Source organism: Ictidomys tridecemlineatus, chromosome 14 (assembly GCF_052094955.1).
Source record: "Ictidomys tridecemlineatus isolate mIctTri1 chromosome 14, mIctTri1.hap1, whole genome shotgun sequence".
Classification (NCBI taxonomy): domain Eukaryota; kingdom Metazoa; phylum Chordata; class Mammalia; order Rodentia; family Sciuridae; genus Ictidomys; species Ictidomys tridecemlineatus.
In genome coordinates this window covers 21666603-21685121 of record NC_135490.1, presented here as the reverse complement: position 1 = coordinate 21685121, position 18519 = coordinate 21666603, and the positions used below count along the sequence as shown (strand labels likewise).

At 32.3% G+C, this 18519-nt stretch overlaps 1 protein-coding gene across 6 annotated transcripts in view; it reads right to left on the bottom strand.

Moving 5' to 3' along the window:
• Clcn3 (chloride voltage-gated channel 3) overlaps positions 1–18519 on the bottom strand; it is an 80782-nt gene that overhangs the window by 31316 nt on the left and 30947 nt on the right. For 5 of the 6 annotated variants that reach the window (XM_078030982.1, XM_005325498.5, XM_005325500.5 and 2 more), the window contains one exon: positions 4413–4570. In XM_078030982.1, the coding sequence (XP_077887108.1) occupies positions 4413–4570 (158 nt within the window). Of the gene's footprint in view, positions 1–4412; positions 4571–16545; positions 16570–18519 lie in introns of those variants that run through there. The other variant, XM_078030983.1, reaches the window with a different exon arrangement.

Genomic DNA, 18519 nt, shown 5'->3' with positions numbered 1-18519 from the left:
TTTAAATGAAAGGATAAACCATAAAATTAAAAATGTAAAACATTATTTATAAGGCGAAGAAGACAATTAAGTTAGAACATAAAGAAACTAGACTTCTTTGACTATAATGTGTTTTATACATTTAGCTTGAAATCATGAGACTATTCTACATAACTGTGTGTGGGTGTGTGTAGTGTGGTAAATTAAATGATTCTGATTGTGATGTTGAGATTTTTGACATGCTTTAAATGAGGCACACATTGAAGAACTAGATATTAAGCCCTATGGTAATGATTTTAAATTAGAACAGTAGTATAAACTTAGGAGAAATAATGACCAACCCACAAGCAAACAGTACCCACTTTTGCCCAGATTGTCTCTATGTATCATTCTCCTTCAATGGGACAGAACTCCTTGGAGAAATGGCTGACTTTAGGTTTTCTGCTGAAATGTGTTAAGATAAACTAATATAACATAATGTTTTCCCAGAATACATCATGCCCGAACTTAGTCAGAGAACACAGACACCAACCAATATCAATTCACTCCCACTAGTCAAAAGTAGAACAACATGGCTGAGCATGGTACCATAGACTGGTAATTCCAGCAACTAGGCAGGCTGAGGCAGGAGAATCACAAGTTCAGGGCCAACCTCAGCAACTTAGTGAGGCACTGAGCAACTTATTGAGACCTTGTTTCAAAATAAAAAATTAAAAAAGGCCTGAGGATGTGGTCCAGTGATTAAGCAACTCAGGGTTCAATCCCCAGTACCAAAAATAAGCAAAAAAAGGATATTTTTTTTCCAGTGGAACATGGACTTCAACGAAAAGGAGTAACTGTGATAATTATGACACATAAAATGTTTAAATTCATGAGTTCATGAAGATACAGAATCAAAAGCCAACAAGCAAACAAAAATCTCACTGGTCAATTTTCAAGATACTAAGGAACCACATTTTTCAAACTCTCTCTTTGCTGTACGATCTGTTCATCAGAGAATTTGAATAGTTGATGAGAGGAAGGTTCTCTTTATAGAAGTATTTAAACTAATAAATTTTTTTAAAAGACAATTTGATTACCACCTTTTTGTGAAATATTTAAACAGTAATATCTGATCAGATAATGTCAATAGCTTCAAAATAATCTGGAATAGGAGGGCTTTGAGGAAAATAAAAAGGTCAATGACAAAGAATCAAGTGCATGTATACACTGACATGGTAAGATTTTTAAAAATTTAATGTTTTAAGAATAACTGTAAGAACATAAAAGTGTTGAATTTCCCAGCTTTAAAAATTGATTATATAAGAGTGGATTTAAAAATTGCAAAATATTTGACTAGGAAAAGATGATTAGCTAGGACACATATCAGCTCCTTCAGATATTGCTATGTTATTTGAAATGTTTTCAAGAACTATAGACTATTCAAACATCAGAGGAAAAGAATTTGTTTTGGTTTCTTTTAGTCTCCATTTTCCCTAAAAGTTTAAGAACATAGTGGCTTATATTTGACACTGTCAGCTTGCCACACTTTAGAACACATTTAAACCCCAACCTGAATACTGACTCTGAATGTATACTCTCAGTACAATTGTACTTACCCCATAATTACATATGTCAGGATTTATAGTGTGTCTGACTTAGGCACAAAGGATTAAAACAGAGGTTCTCAAAATGTGATCCACTAACAAAAGTCCCTGAGACCTTTTTAAAGGGGTCTCCAAGATCAAAACTATTTTTATAATAATAGCAAAATTTTAGGTGCCTTTTTGATTTTTTTTCCATGCTGACATTTTTATTGATAATGTAAAAAACAACTGCTGGTTCCTTAGCATGAATCAGGAAGTGTCACCTGTCACTTTCAATTGTCAAGCATCCCAGTAAAAAATAAATAAATGCTAATTTTGCTTTAAAAATATTAAGAAGTTACTATGTGTTATGTATTATATCATGTGTGATCAAATAGCTGCATAAAGCATGTCTGGCACATACTGAATATGAAGCTACATTCAAGGAGAAGCACTTGTGTAATGTGAGCTGCAAAATAAGTTAGGTCTTATAGGAAATGTCATTTTTACTCAAAAGAAACACTGACATCAAAATATGGTTTTTCAGATTTCTGAATCTACAGTATTTTTTCAATGAAGAACAAAGTAGTGGTGTACACCTGTAATACCAACAACTGGGGAGGCTGAGGCAGGAAGATTACAAGTTCAAGCCAGCCTCAGCAACTCAGTGAGAGGCCCTAACAACTTAGCAAGACCCTGTTTCAAAATAAAAAATTAAAAAGGACTAGTGATGTGGTTTAGTGTTAAGAGCCTCTGAGGGTTCAATTCTAGGTAACAACAACAAAAACAACAAAAATCAAGTAGTCCTGTCATTTCATTTCCAGTGATAAAATGTGCACACAAACATTAGAATTTAAAAAATTAGTATTGTGAAAATTAGTTCTGTGAGCAGTACCAATATTAAAGACTTTTTTCTTAAGAGAACCATGGTGATATTATAAACTTAATATTAAAATCAGTGACTTTTTGATACAGTATTTTCATTGTTTAAGTGTCAACATTTGAAAGAGCTGCATAAAAAATTAATGTATCATTGTTTTCCAAATGGTCACTACATGTTACAAAATTGTATATTCAAAATTCAAAGTTTAAAGTAAATCAATGTAGGACAAAGTTCACTAGTACAATTTCAGAGTACACATTACAACTAACCTTTTAGAAACTAGTACTTGCCACTTTGTATAGTATCAAAGAATACCCACAATTATCTTTTAAAGCCTATTAAAATACTTGTAGCTTTTTCAACTACATTATCTGTGTGAGGTTGAACTTCTTTATATACTTCAATCAAAAGAACATACCACAATGTCTGAATGCAGCCAGGTGTGGTGGTACACATTTGTAACCCCAGTTACTTGGGAGGCTAAAGCAGGAGGTTCTCAAGTTCAAGGCCAGCCTTGGCAATTTAGCAAGACCCCATTCCAAAATAAAAAGGACTGGGATTGTAGTTCAGTGGTAAAGTGCTCCTAGGTTCAACACCCAGTACTACAAGTAAAGATGATGATTATGATGATGATAATGATATAATAAAATTTGAATGCAAAAGCAGATATAACAATCAGGCAGTCTTTTATTAAGCCAGTCAATACTGGGAGTTATAAAAATGTAATATAAGAACTCAGTAAATATCTCTTATTTTGGAAAATATAGTTATTTTTATGAAATTCCATTTATGTTAACAAGTAATGGGTCTTGTTACTATTATTTTTAATGAATTAGTGAATATTTTAAAAATTTCTCAGTTTTAGTATCTAATAAGATAAATATCTAGTAATATAACTTATATTTTAAAAGTTCTTTGAGGGTTCTCAATACTTGTTAAAGTTTAAAAGAAATCTGGGACCAAAACATTTAAGAATCACTGGCTTAGAATATTGATATATGTAATATATATTTCCTCACATATGTCCTGAAGGTAAATATTGTCTAATGAATCTCAGAAGCTATACTTTTTATAAACAACAAAATATAAACCAATTTCACATTTTGTACACATGTATACATTTATATGAAAGCTTATAACTAATTGGTATAAAGTTATTTTCATTTACAAGTAAATTTCAGATACCAAAATTAGAAAGAGGCTTTGGAGATTTAGAATTTTTTTCAAAAGAGATTGTCTTCTCTTTTTTAAAAAAATATATATATTGTGTTACATTATACCAATAAGCCACAACTGCAAATAAAAAGGATCTATATATTGTACTATACTTTAAAGTCAAATTTTTTAAAAATATATTTATTTTTATGTGGTGCTGGGGATGGAACCCAGTGCCTCACACACCCAGTGCCTCACGTGTGTGAGGAAAGCACTCTACCGCTGAGCTATAACCCCAGTTCCATAAAGTCAAATTGGTTTTGATTAGTAATTTGTTATGACACACAAAAAGCCTTAATTAGGATCCAACTTGAGAAATATTTAGTACTGGCAAAAGGAACAAAAGAAAACTGCAAAACCCCACAAAATGACTTCCCAGTACATATCTTCTTTTTTTCATAATAAGAGTTTCACAACTCTTCAGCTTGCTGAGTTGCTTAAGGCCAAAAATCATGCTGACTTCCTAATCTTAAGTGTGACTTGATCTACCCCCCAACTCCTGTGCTGTGCTTTTCCCTTTCCTTCCTATTTTGTCTTCCAATTCTATTTCTTTTGTTTTTGAGCTACCTCAAATCCTGTCTGGAAAGATCTGAAACAAACAAACTGAAAAAAAGCAAACACACACAGAAACAGAAAACAGCATTTATCAGATATACAATTAAATTTATTTTAAAGTATAACAGATTTGGTGGCTGAAGATCACTGTCAGCAATGCATTATTAAATGATTAATTATGCGTTATATTTTTAAAACTTACTGTAAACACTTACCCGTCTGTGCCTTTCTCTGTCTTTACACTTCTCTCGCACCCAATCAATAGTATGGAAATCATCATATGTACCAACACCCGGAATTGGTTCGTCCAAAAGATCCAGTAAATGTGTAGAACTATTAATGCTGCCTCCATTTGTCATTGTATAATGAGTTCCTACAGAGCAGGAAAGAAAAAAATGAGTATGTTTTATAAAAGATAACAGGGAGTTTTGTAACTTTCTTATCAGTTCATAGATAAATCATATAGAAATAATATCACTTGAAATAATTTCAATAAAAGAGGAAATGTTCAGAAAAATTACTCAAAACTTAGAAATAAGGCAAAAAGATTCATGTCCTTTCACAGCCATATTGTAATTATCAATCAGCAGCCTGCCTAATAGTCATCTGGTGTTCTGCAGAAGAGAATTCTAGATGTCTTAAGGGATAGACTATAGTTAGAAAATGCCTTGTAAAAGACTAATGAATTGAAAGTGATGATTTTTCATCTGGTAAAATGCAAATGGATTCTGTCCAATAGGGGAAAAAACTCCTTGGAGTTGTAGTGTTTTGTGTGTGTGTGTTCTTGTGAATGCCTTGTAAGAAATTTCTTTCATTCACTGACTACCATTTTTAGTCTCGCCCTCCTTTGAATCAGCTTTGTTATAATGCTAGTTCCTTTACTAGAGGCAAATAAAACTATACTGAACATGTGTTCCCTATATATTTCATATGAGTATGATGAATGTAAAGAAGGTTCTAGGACAGACATTAAAAGGTACTCCAAGAAAAAGAAATATAGATTGAGATGTAATTCCGTGTTAGTTAGGATCATGGGATGGATCCACAGCACTGCAATAAATAAATAAATTAACAAATGGGAGAGAGGGATTGGGGGGGAACAGATGGCTTTTAAATATGAAAATAAGTTCAGTCTAACACATAAAAAGAAAATCAAATACACTATATCATTTTTTAACCATGAGACTGGTAAAAAATAAAAAGAAAGTGTGTGAATGCACGGAATCAGCAAAGTTATGAAGAGGCCTTTAGTAATTTAAATATAACTAGTCACAAAATTGGTAATTTAAGTATAAACTGTTAGAACCCCTTTGAGAAGGGAAAAGCTACCCAAATTTAAGATACACAGATAGCAAACTCACTCCTATAAAATTTTCCCACAGTTATACTCACAAAATTCTTAAATAAATCCATAAATTATGCATGGTATGGGTAGAATATTGTACTATGCACTATAAAAAGAAAAAAATATATTAATGTTAAATTGCTTATAATCTGATACAGAGGTCAGCCAGGACTCTGGGAATAAATATGTTAGGTTCTAAAGTCCACACAGTTACAACTACTCAACTCTACAATGGAAACACAAAAGATATCAGAAATATGTCAATGAGTATGTATGAATGTGTTCCAATAAAATATTTTTGAAGGGTAAGATGGGACATATGGGCTATAGTTTGTCAACCCCTGATCTAAAATTTATACAGCACAAACTAAACTCAACTGAAGACATTTATTAATTATTTATATAAATGGCACTCTTCTTTGTATCTAGCTTGGCAGATACAAAGATACTGGGCAAAAGTCCTTATTTTAAGGTACAATCCAATTTATAAAGTTCCAATATTGAAGCATTATAAAGCAAATTTTAATCTTATTACTTTTATTTATTTTGTTATTAAAAATAGGGGACACTATAGTACCTCAAACTAAGTGGGATTCATTTAAGAAAATGTCCTAAAGAATATGAATTTTAAATGGTAATATGAAGTTATTAGGCTTTGATTTCACAATGAGAATTATAAATATACATTTTAAGTTAGATACTTTTATTCCTATTTCTGAAAAGAAGAAACAGATGATGTGAATATGGTCTATAAGAAATAGTTAAATATTACTGTTAGAAAAAGAATTTGAAGATAAAAACAGGGTAAGAAATATTATAATTCAAGAGTGAAAATTATTGGATTTGACTATAAAAAAAGATGGATATGATCATTTGTAGGGGCAATTAGAAAGTGCTTATCAAAACACAAGATTCCTACTTCTAGGAATTGATTAAACAAATATACAAAGACTTAACATTTCACTGAAAGTGAATACTGTACTAGTAAACTTAAATGTGTATTTGCTTTTATCTAACAGTGTTCTCTCTTATCTCCCTATTTAACACATTTGAATGTTTGCCTTGGGAAGGAGTAAGACTTCTAAAAGGAAAAGAATATATTGATTTCAGAGTTCTGGCAGAAGTACTCCAGGAATAAATAATTTACCAATTTTAGCTAAAGGTTTAAAGGCCCAATCCCTGCACTGCAATATCCATGTTCGTTACCTAAAACATACATTCAAACCTATACTTCAAGCTTAAAACTCTTCCCCACCTCTATCCCATCTTTCATTCAATAATTTTTACTTTGTAAAAGCCACTTTAAAGGCTATAAATTTTCTTAAGCAAAAGCAATTGGAAAATAAATATAATAGGAAGACTCGTAATATACCAACAAATCTGAGAATCTGTTTTCCATATGATAATATGGAACTTAAAAATATTTTTGGAAGAAAGAGTCAAGAGCCTTTTACAGTTTTCTGTTAGGATATAAAGTATTTATTTCTCCAGTATTCTGGTCAAAATATGCATAAACTCAGTCTTATAAGGAAAAAAACGGGTATGCCCAAACTGAAGAAAATTCTACAAAATAAGTGGCTGGTAGTCTTCAAAAATGTCAAAGTTAAGAAAGATAAAGAATAACTGATTAAAGACTAAAAGAGACATGACAAGTAACTGTAACACGTGTTCCAGAATTAGATCCTGGAAAAAAACATGTCTTTCCTTTCAAACTAAAGGACATGGTAGTACAATAGAAATATTGGAAAAATTCCTTAGATCAAATACACTCAATTTTCTGACTTTGAAAACTGTTTGATGGCTATCTACAAGAGATTTTCCTTCCTTGAGGAAATATACACTTAAATATTTTAAGGTAAATGTGTATTATCTTTTCATTTTACTCTTTACATTATTCTGAAAAAAATAATGTAGTGAAAAAATACATAGCTGTAGATGCACTATTATCTATATAAAATGCTATATGTTATATATAGTAGCATATATAATACTGAAAGAAAGAACAAAAGAGAATAAACAAATGTGGTAAAATGTTAACATTTTGGAATCGGGGTGAAGGACACATGAAAACACTATTATTTTTCAGTCCTTGTAAGTCTGAAAATGCCCTTCTTTTTTCAATGTTGGGGATTGTCCATGCTTAACAAATGCTCTACTATTGAACTATATTCCAAACCCTGAAATTACTTTCTTAAAGGGACTCTCATGAAATGTTTTGCAAATTTCAACATTTCTCAAACTTCTGATCTTTTTAGTTTTCCATGCAAAAACTAAAAACTTCTATACTCCTCAATGAATAGCCATAATACATGGCCAAATTATACACAAATGTTAAAATAAGCAAATTTTTTGGGAAGGGGTGGTACCAGGGATTGAACTCAGGGGCACTCAACCACTGAGACATATCCCCTGACCTATTTTGTATTTTACTTAAAGACAGGGTCTCACTGAGTTACTTAGCACCTTACTTTTGCTGAGGCTGGTTTTAAACCCAAACCCTCCTGACTCAGCATCCTAAGGTGCTGGAAATAAATAACAGTTTAAGATACAAATTACCCAACTTAACTTTTCAAATTCAATATGCATGAAGCATATCTTTTAGGTAGTCCATATGCACAAATTGAAATTCTCTCTCATGTAACATGCACCTTTCCTTCTTTCCTAAAACAATATTCCAAGATTTGGTTAATTAGGAAATGATATGGCTTTACTAAAACTGATACATGGAAGGGAACTCTGGCTAGAGGTCTTCAAGAGAATACACAGGTTTTGAGATCACTACTTCCCTGATGATGGCTTTCTTCGTCCTCAGTAAAAGCTCTTCTTACAGTTGAATTTTATTAACATAAATGACAGGATTTGCAGGGGATTGCCCATTTTTTGATACATATATAGCTCACACTTACTTACCTCTGACGACATTAATGGAGGATGTAGTAGAATACCTTTTGGAAATAAAGATTAAAGTTTCCTTAGCCCACAGTATTTCCTGATTCTGTCCACATCCCCCAACCAATTCAGTCCAAGACACCCACTATCATAGGTAAAGTTCAATGCAGGCTATAGAGAACAAGATTTTTTTTTTCCCTAGAGAACAAGATTTAATATTATCCTTTCCACATTTCAAATTAAGGCCTCTGAAACCCATACAAAAGACAAAAATTGTCAAAGCAAATATACATTTGAGTTGTAGGAGATGGGTTTCTGGTTTTCAAAAGGCTTTAAGTAAAAGGCTTAAAGTTTCTAAAATAAATCAGATGAAGAAACAATTTTATGCAACTACATAAGGTCTGCTGGGGAGGGAAAGAGAAAATCGAGTAAACAAGAGAGATACAATCATTTAACTGGAAATCGGCTTCAGTCTTCTACATTTTCCATAAGTAAAATACATGAGACCACAATATATTATTAGCCGCAGTTGTTTATAAATTGTTTTATTTTTTCCCACTCATACTTTTTTTTTTTTTTTTGATACTGGGGATTGAACAGAAGGGTGTTTTATCACTGAACTATATCCCTTTATCTATTTTAAGTTGTTGATGATCTCCTTAACTCACTGAGGTTAGCCTTGAACTTGTTATCCTCCCCCTTCATCCTCCTGAGTCCCTGGGATTACAGGTGTGCGCCACTATGCCATGCTTCATTAAATGCACATGCACATCATTTTTTTGTGATTTCAAATTACTATATTCAATTGTTTTGACACACTATAATTTACTAAACAAATCTTTAGGATTAGTATGTCATTACAAACAATACCTGAAATGTTTGTATCTGCTTAGTCATCCTCTTTTTAAAAAATGTTTATGCATTTGCCATCTACAATTTTTTTTTGGTATACCTTTATTTTATTTATTTATTTATATGTGGTGCTGAGGATCAAATCTAGCGCCTCACACATGCTAAGCAAGCGCTCTACTGCTGAGCCACAACCCAGCCCCTAGTCATCCTCTTTTCCAATTCATGTTTAACATATTAAGTCTTTTTGCAGTTGTTCTTAATAGTTTTTACCAACCCCACTATCAGATATTCAATATTAATAATTAGGTATATCTCCAAACAAGCACAGTATCCAATAAGTAATCATCTTCACATAGAGTTATTATTTGTCTAATAGGCCCTTATTTTCTTGCCTACCTGGTTTCTCTACCCCTTCTTTATATAACAGAACTCAATTATTTCAAAGAAATTTCTACCCCTCACTACATGCAGTTTTGGTGAAGGGATCAATCAAGATACCCTAGACATCTAAGGAAGACACACATGACTCAAGTTAGACCAATTAAAACTCTAGTTCCTGAATATATAAATCCTAAGATAGAGTGACATAAGGCATTTAGAGCCAATTAATTTTAACAATTTAACCTTCAAAAGGATACAAGCAGTTATTCTATGTTTATTTTCTATAACTCATTATTTGTTTGTGACTTTGGTCAAGTTACTTAATCTTGGTTAACTGAGCCTCAATTTTCTAGTCTGTTAAATAGGGCTAATACTAATACCATCTTTTAGATTCATACACACTCAAAAACTTGGGCATTTGTTAGTTCCTGTTATTAGGCATGATCCTGCTGTTTATCTTGCCTCTGGGATCAACATAATTTTGCTTTTTCCTAGAATAAAACTAGAACCAAAATATATAGGTCCTAATAGTTAAGTGCCCTATTAGAAAGGACCGTCTACCAAAATATATATTGCTCACTCCTTCCATTTATGTCCCCATCCTCCTACCTGATGTCTAAGTCTCTTCTAGGATTTATAACTTTGTTCTAAGCATTGACTTCTTCCTAAAGAGGTCCAAAAATAAAAATGATCAAGACTAAAGCTATTAGCACTCCATGAGGGAGAAAAAAATGGATATAGGATAGTTCAAGTTACCTAGATCCCAATATCTTAGACTATAAGAAAGTCTGATCTTGGGCAAATTCATTTCTAAAATTAAAAAACAAATTAAAAATATAATAATCCAAAAATTTCCTCAAGAGCTGACTTCCAGGGCTGGGGATGTGGCTCAAGCGGTAGCGCACTCGCCTGGCATGGGTGCTGCCCGGGTTTGATCCTCAGCACCACATACCAACAAAGATGTTGTGTCCGCCAAGAACTAAAAAATAAATATTAAAAATTCTCTCTCTCTCTTCTCTTTTTTTTTTTTTTTAAAAAAAGAGCTGACTTCCAGATGTCAGTAACTGCCATCATACAATCTAATTTACTATCTAATTTTACTTCCTACTGGCTGAAAAACATGACAAAAAAAAGGCTATTAAAAAAAGATCACTTTTCCTTCTGAGTGGCCTAGTAGAGAAACTCCATGACTTTAATGCACTTTGAGGTTGGAAAGATCAAGAGTCAAATTCCATCTCTGTAAACCAGTACCAATTACTTATTAACTTCTTTGACATACTTTCACTTTGTTATCCATTACTGTAGTGTGCAGACTAGATCATATATGTGTGTGCACGTGTGTATACATACACGTATAACATATTCAATTGTTTTGACACACTATGATTTACTAAACAAATCTTTAGTATATGGATCTATATGGTAAAATATCTAACATCATATTTGACAGAAAATAGGAGATCAATTAACACAAGCTATTATTTCTGCTCAAATACTTCAATGTTTAAAATTTCACTAGGTTGCATTATATTACTCATGATATTAATCTTAACTGAAAATTTGACAATATGACAGAAAACATTCTCATGAATTTGGATTATAAGTTCTTCAGCTTTACATTAAGCAAAAGTTCCATAATTTCTGATAATTTAATTCTTTATGTTCCATAATTTCTGATAATTTAATTTTCTGTCATATGAACACAGAAATAATTTCTTAAAATGCATGATCAATGATCAAGTTTTCCATTAATAGTAGACATTTTCATAGTTTAAATATTAAAAAGATCGAAATATTTTAGCAATAGGAAAAATTATCCAATGAATGAACTATAACAGGCTTGCAATTTACCTGCAAAAAAAAAAAAAATTGTACCAAGAAGACTTTTAGACTTACTTTTCCACACAGAACTTGATAAAATTCAATACCTATAACACAATCCATTATATACAACCATTTGTAATCTAAACAAAAGAATGTAAATTATTTTTAAAAAGTTTAAAATTATTCATTATTGGCATGCGTGGGGCACTGGGTTCGATCCTCAGCACCACATAAAAATAAAGATGTGTCCACCAAAAACTGAAAAATAAATATTAAAAAATATTCATTATTCTTTGTAACAATAATTTGCTAATGTGGAAACAACAAATAATGCTGGGACAATAGACTATACACATGCTAAAGAATGAAAGTAGAACCCTTCCTTACACAAATACATAAACAATAATTCAAAATGGATGCTAGATCTAAAAATAAGAGTCGAAACTATAAACCCTTAAAAGAAAATGCAAGAGCAGATTTTTATGATTTTGGTTAGGTAATGGCCTCAGATATATCACCAAAGTACAAATGACAGCCAGGCATAATGTTGCATACCTGTAATCCCAGCTACTCAACAAGCAAGGTGGGAGGATTATAAATTTGAAACCATCCTGGCCAACTTAGATCCTGTCTCAAATTTTGAAAAGGGCTGTGGGTATAACTCAGTGCCTGCCTGGCATACATAAGGCCCTGAGTTCACCCCCCAATACCAAAAACAAAACAATTAATTTTTTGGTCCTGAGTGAAATTCTCCATACCACTAAAACAAACAACAACAATAAACCCCACAAATGATGAAGGAAAAGACAGATAAAAGAGAGGTAAATCAGAATTAAATAAGTTCTCCCATGCAGAGGTTGACATTGTTAACCAGCTTGTGTCTTAAAATAACAATAAAAACAACTAGCATTCATTGAGTACTAGTAATTACATATAATAGTTCATTTACTACAACATGCAAGGTAGGTATTATTATCTCTATTTTTCTATTTGAAAAACAAGATAGAGAATATTAGAAAATAAGCTCAAGGTCATACTACTAATAAGCAGTGAACAGGAATTCAAACTCAGTTTGTTTCCTAAGTCATTAGCACTATCCAATGGTGCCTAAGAAAATAATTTCAGAGTGGTTCACTTGTATATTTTAAGATATGTGTATACTCTCTTCCCTTGCAGTAGGTTAAGAACTGTTAGCTACTGCCCTCTCCCCAAACACATGTGCCAATGCACTTAGCCTCTGGATGAGTGCTATAACCCTACCTTTTACCATCACTATTCCTCCTTGGCCTTTGGTTCCAGGTTCCAACCCACTTTTTCCTATAGCACTTCAAATGTTGCAATAATAGCCATGAGGGTGCTTTGTTCCCAGTATTCATATTCCCATGCTTCAGCAGAAATCTTTGACACTGAGGCACCCCTTTTTATCATCAGGTTGTTCTAGATTCATCTTACGCCACAAGAAGGCTTTACTCCTGGCAGAGGTAACTATCCTTCCAAGTAAATACTTAGAAACTAATTCTCCAACTTTAACAGATATGTACTCAAGTAAAACCAAAGGTTAGTAATGAATGTTTACTCTTACATACAATGATATTTCTATTTTCATTCTTTTTTTAAATACCAGGTATAATCCAATCAATTTTGTGCCCAACACGTTAACCTGTACTATAATGAATGCTAAACTAGAGAAAAACAAGCATTAATTGAAATTATCTGTGCTTGCTCGCTCGCTCTCTCTCTCTCTCTCTCTCTCTCTCTCTCTCTCTCTCTCTCTCTCTCTCACACACACACACACACACACACATAAGCTGCTGCATCTTATACTGAGTTCAATAGTAAAGTTCACAGTTACATCAACAGCAGCCTAAGATTCTTCCTAAAGAGGAACACTCAAACAGGCTTCCTTGAAAAGGGAGTTCCAAGTTACCTAGATCCCAATATCTTAGACTACCTCTGAGGTCCATCTCCAAAGATGTAAGAATAATAAGACTTGCCATTTAAACTCATAATGTAGATTATTATTGTATCAGAAAACATACACTTTAAAAAATACTGAAGAAAGGAAGCAGAAATCCAACATTCCATATATTCCCTGACAATGGAATTACTTCTGTATTAGCAGCAAGTCTAGTCTCCTCTCCCTACTGACCCTGCCTCTCGATATACATGAAATGTGCATTTTCCCTCTCCCTCTGTAACCTTACTGATAAGAAATGGGCACCCTGGTAAGGGAGGGAAAAGTAGTGTTTTAAGTTGATAATAGAAGCTTTAGAAAGTTATTGGTAATAGAATAATAGACTCTCAAATCAAGGACTAAAATGTAATAGTAAAGTATAGTGTCCTGCACTTAGTAGGTGGTCAATTAAATGTTGGATGGATAAATGAACAGTATAAATAAAGAGAATGCTCTTTAGAATCTGTACAGTCACCTACAGTCATATATAACTAAACTGCAAAGACTGTAGCCAACATCAATAAAGCTGACCAAATATTTACAACCAGTCAGTAGCAAAGTTGAGCTCATTTCGCAGTTCAATTCACTACTTTCTTCTGTTTTGCCACCAGCTCAAGATAAAAAGCAATATCCTTAGGTAGAGTGGATATTAGGACATATGTACATTTGGAAGCAAATTTCATGTTTATGAAATATCTCTACATATTAGAGTGACCTGAATATTACATGATAAAAATTTTATGAATTTACAAAAGAAACTAAAGTAGATTTATTTTTTACCTAATTTAAGTGGTAAAGGACTACAAAAACTACAGATTAAATGTTATAAAGAACAAAAATGGCAAAAAAAAATCTGTTTACATTTTTTATTTGTTTTAGTACTGGGGATTGAACCCAGGGGCACTTGACCAATGAACTACATCCCCAGTCTTTATTTTTGAGACAGAGTCTTGATAAGTTACTGAGACTGGCTTGAAACTTGCAATCCTCCAGCCTTAGCTTCCCCAGTCACCATGTTCAGCAACATTTTGAAATCTTAATAAAAAAATTATTTCTGATGTATGACAAGCCATAGGATGATATAAAATTAATCACAGTAAAGTGTCAGTTATTTTTAGAAAATAGAGCAGTAAAATAGGTAGTAAAATAGTCAAGATTTTATTGAAGATTTAAAATTCAAATACTATAGACACAATAAAATTTAAGACTATTCTAAAACCATAGTATAAAACAAAGAGTTTTGAACACCAAATAGAGAGTCTCTATTTGTTCTTTTTTAGAACAATTTACAGACATGCAGATGAATTAATTTTTAAGAAGTTTAATTTTCTGGTTGAATAAAAACTTAGGGGTAATAAAAAGGCAACAAGCACTTGAATCCTAAAATCATTTTACAAGGAGCCTAAACAATGTCCCTTTGGCAATAAGCATATATTTTTGGGATTTAAAAATGATGTGCAAAAAATGCTAACTACTAATACTTTCAGGAGGGGGAAAAAAGAACAAAATCATCTATTGTAACAGGGGGAAAAAAGGCTATATTTACATCTACCTTTCTTTATTACTCTTTCTGCTGACTCAACAAAAAAGCAAGTATATTAGTTTTGATACAACAAACCAATCAGGTACCAACATACTAGGCATTTACTCTTGTCATAGCATTTACTTATTCTGTTTTCTCTGCCAAGATATATCCTATCAAATTTCCTTCATACTTGGAAGAAGTCTACTTAAATAACACTTGTTAAAAGGAGACTTATCTCTTCCCCCACTAAGTCCCACAGAAAATGCTGTCTATACTATTCACTAGAAATGTTATTAACTTCCTTGGGGGAGTTAATTTGTTTCTTTGTTTTCAACTTAGGAAGCCTTCTTATGCCCCTAACCAGCCTTCCCAGGCAGGTCATTACAGGTATATACAGTGAGCAGCATATATCCTTAGGATTAGAGGATGAGCCAAATATCTGCATCAAATCCTGACATTTCTTTACCTTAGTTTATCATCTAGAAAATAGAGACTACAATAATACCTACTTCGAAAAGTTATGATAAGGATTAAAATTATTTGATAAATGTAAAGCACATAGAACAGCATATGGCAAGCAGTAATTCCATAAGCATTAGCTATCATTAATATTGCTAGTATTACCACCATCATTCTCCACAGCAACTGGTTAAGCTTTATATATACACAAGAGTTTAATAAATACTATGAATAAAAAATATTCAAGGCATAAATTGATGTGAACATGCTTTATATACAGATATGAAAAATTGTGCTCTATATGTATAATAAGGATTGTAATGCACTCCACTGTTGTCGTGTATTTAAAAAAATAATAAAATCAATAAAAAAAATTTTTTTAATGCAAAATAGGACTGGGGATGTGGTTGAGTGTCCCTGAGTACAATCCCTGATATCAATAAAAGAAAAAAGGTCCATATATATGTAGTCAATAAATTTTCAACAAAAATGCAAAGGCAAGTCAATGAGAAAAGGTTTTTTCAACCAAATGTGTAGTAACAAATCTGGCATTCATTTGTAAAACTATTTATGTAAATAAATAAGAAAAAAAGTAAAAAAACAAAAACAAAAACAAAAACAAAAAATGATTCAAATAAGTTTTAAAGGATTTGTATGGGCCTGGGGGTTTATCTCAGTATTATAGTATTGTCTAGCATGTGTTAGGCCAAGTTCAATTCTTAAGACCACCAAAAAAACAACTCTTCATGGAGTAAATGGAGGTTCAAGGCCCAAAGATCCATTATAAGGATTTGGTAAAAGAAAAAAATTCAATCCCCAAAACTACTTTAAACTTAATGAACAAAAGAAAGTCAAGAGTACTAAATAAAACTAACAGTCCAAACGAATCAATTTTTTTTTGGTTTGGTTAGTCCCCTGACAAAAAAGGAAGAGAAAGTGTATGAGGTAGCTTGATTGATTCTGTATAGGAAATCTACTACCCCCAAAGATGGCTATTTCTAAAATATAATGTTAATCTCTAATCTATCAATAGCAATCATAGTTTGAAACTACTTATACATCTAGCATATATATATATATCATTCACTTGGATAGAAGTTTCATTATTTACCATCTCACCTTGAAAACTGGTATAGGCTGGGCACAGTGGCACAAACCTGTAATCTCCGTGACTTGGGAGGCTGAGGCAGGAAGATCACAAATTCAAGGCCAGCCTCAGCAACTTGGTGAAGCCCTAAGCAATTTAGTGGGACCCTGTCTCAAAATAAAAAATAAAGAGTTTGCTCAGTGGCAAAGCATCCTGGCTCAATTCCCAGGGATGACAAGAAAAGAAAAAACTGGTACAGTACTAGTTTACCTAATAAAGGTAAGCCTCAGCTTTAGCATGCAGGTTTTTAGAAAACAAATCCATGTTTAATTTATTGATAATCTTTGCAAATTTATACTTTGATTATCTGTCTCTTCACTCTTTATCAGCCTGAAGATCTGTTTTTAATCATTGCAGTTTTGTCCTCATAGGGAAGTTGATTCATTTTTTAAAATATTTTTAGTTGTAGATTGACATAATAGCTTTATTTTGTTTCTTTGGTTTTTTTTGTTTGTTTGTTTTTTTGGGGTGGGGGGGGGCCTAGGGATTGAACCCAGTACCTCATACATGCTAGGCAAGCACTCTACCACTGAGCCACAACCCCAGTCCTTGATTCATTTTCTTGATTCATGTTAGCTGCCAAACTACACATTACCAGTTCCTTTGTGTTGACCCATGGCTTCAATGAATCATATATTATAGACTACCACCTCTTACCCATAGAAACTAGGACACGACAGTATGCTCTAGGTAATACAGTACAGTCAAACAAAACTCATAACTGACTGATCCACAAGTACATGTTGTTTTCCCAAAAAAAAGAAGAAAAATTACTTTATATTGATAGAGCACATCTCATCAAAGAATGAGGAACCTATGTGAGCTGCCTAGAGTGGGGTCAAATTAGGCCCTAAGCATGATTCTTAAAAGAATTATTTATGAAAATATAAAAGAAATAAAAAACTTTTATTATGGCGATGACCATGCTTTCTCTCACTAATGCTTTGACTTGTTTTTCGTTAATTATATATTTTACAGAGTTTATTAGTAAGTTCTATTAATGCCCATCAGAGTTCACACACGGAATTTAAATTTCTCAAGCTCAAGCCTTCTAGTTTATCAACATTAACAAGCGGATGTTGTAACAGCACAGAGAAAACTTGCCTGTCTGCTTTTACAGTTGAATTACTGATTAGCAAATAATGTGACATTTAAACAATCATTATTCATTCACCTTGCTTCCTGTTCAAAGAAATTCTTAACACAAGTGGGAACAGAGCATGGAAATATAGGGTAAAGAAAAACATATCATCACTTCATTATGAATTATAACAGAAAAAAGTATCCCTGGTGGTGAGATTAGCAGAAATTATTTTCTTCTTTATACCTGAAGGTATTTCCTCAAGCGTATTAACACATTTACATATATATTGAAATTTTATAAAGGCAACTCGGAGGAGAAAGCACAATACATGTAAAGTGATCTCTACAGAATTTTTCTCAAAATATAAAATAGCAATCTCTTATTAACTACAGAATTCCTCAGGATAAATAATGCTACAACTGTTCAGAGCCTAAAATAGTGTCTAGTACACACAATGCAATCAATAAATATTTGTAGAAAATATCATAAATTCTAGTAGGATTTAAAACTGTTATAAAGATACAAAGTATATTTTAAATAAAGCAGGCTAATATACACAAGAAAATCATGACTTCCTTATTTCTTCATAAATAAAAGTTTGGGTTAAACCATGAAGTAAGTTTATAATGTCATGCAGTAATTCAAACTAATAGGTCTCATAAACAAAGTTACCTAGGTAAGAGATTTTTCTTCTAGAACAACAAATGTCAATCAATTTTTTTAATTATCAATTTAAAAAAATGAATAAAAGAAGAATTTAATTAACACGCAATTAGTTTTAAGGAGACAGCGGCAGTGCCTGCCAAAAGATTTACACAATCACCGGGTGCTTTTCTATTTTATACAAATGCTGTTAAAATTG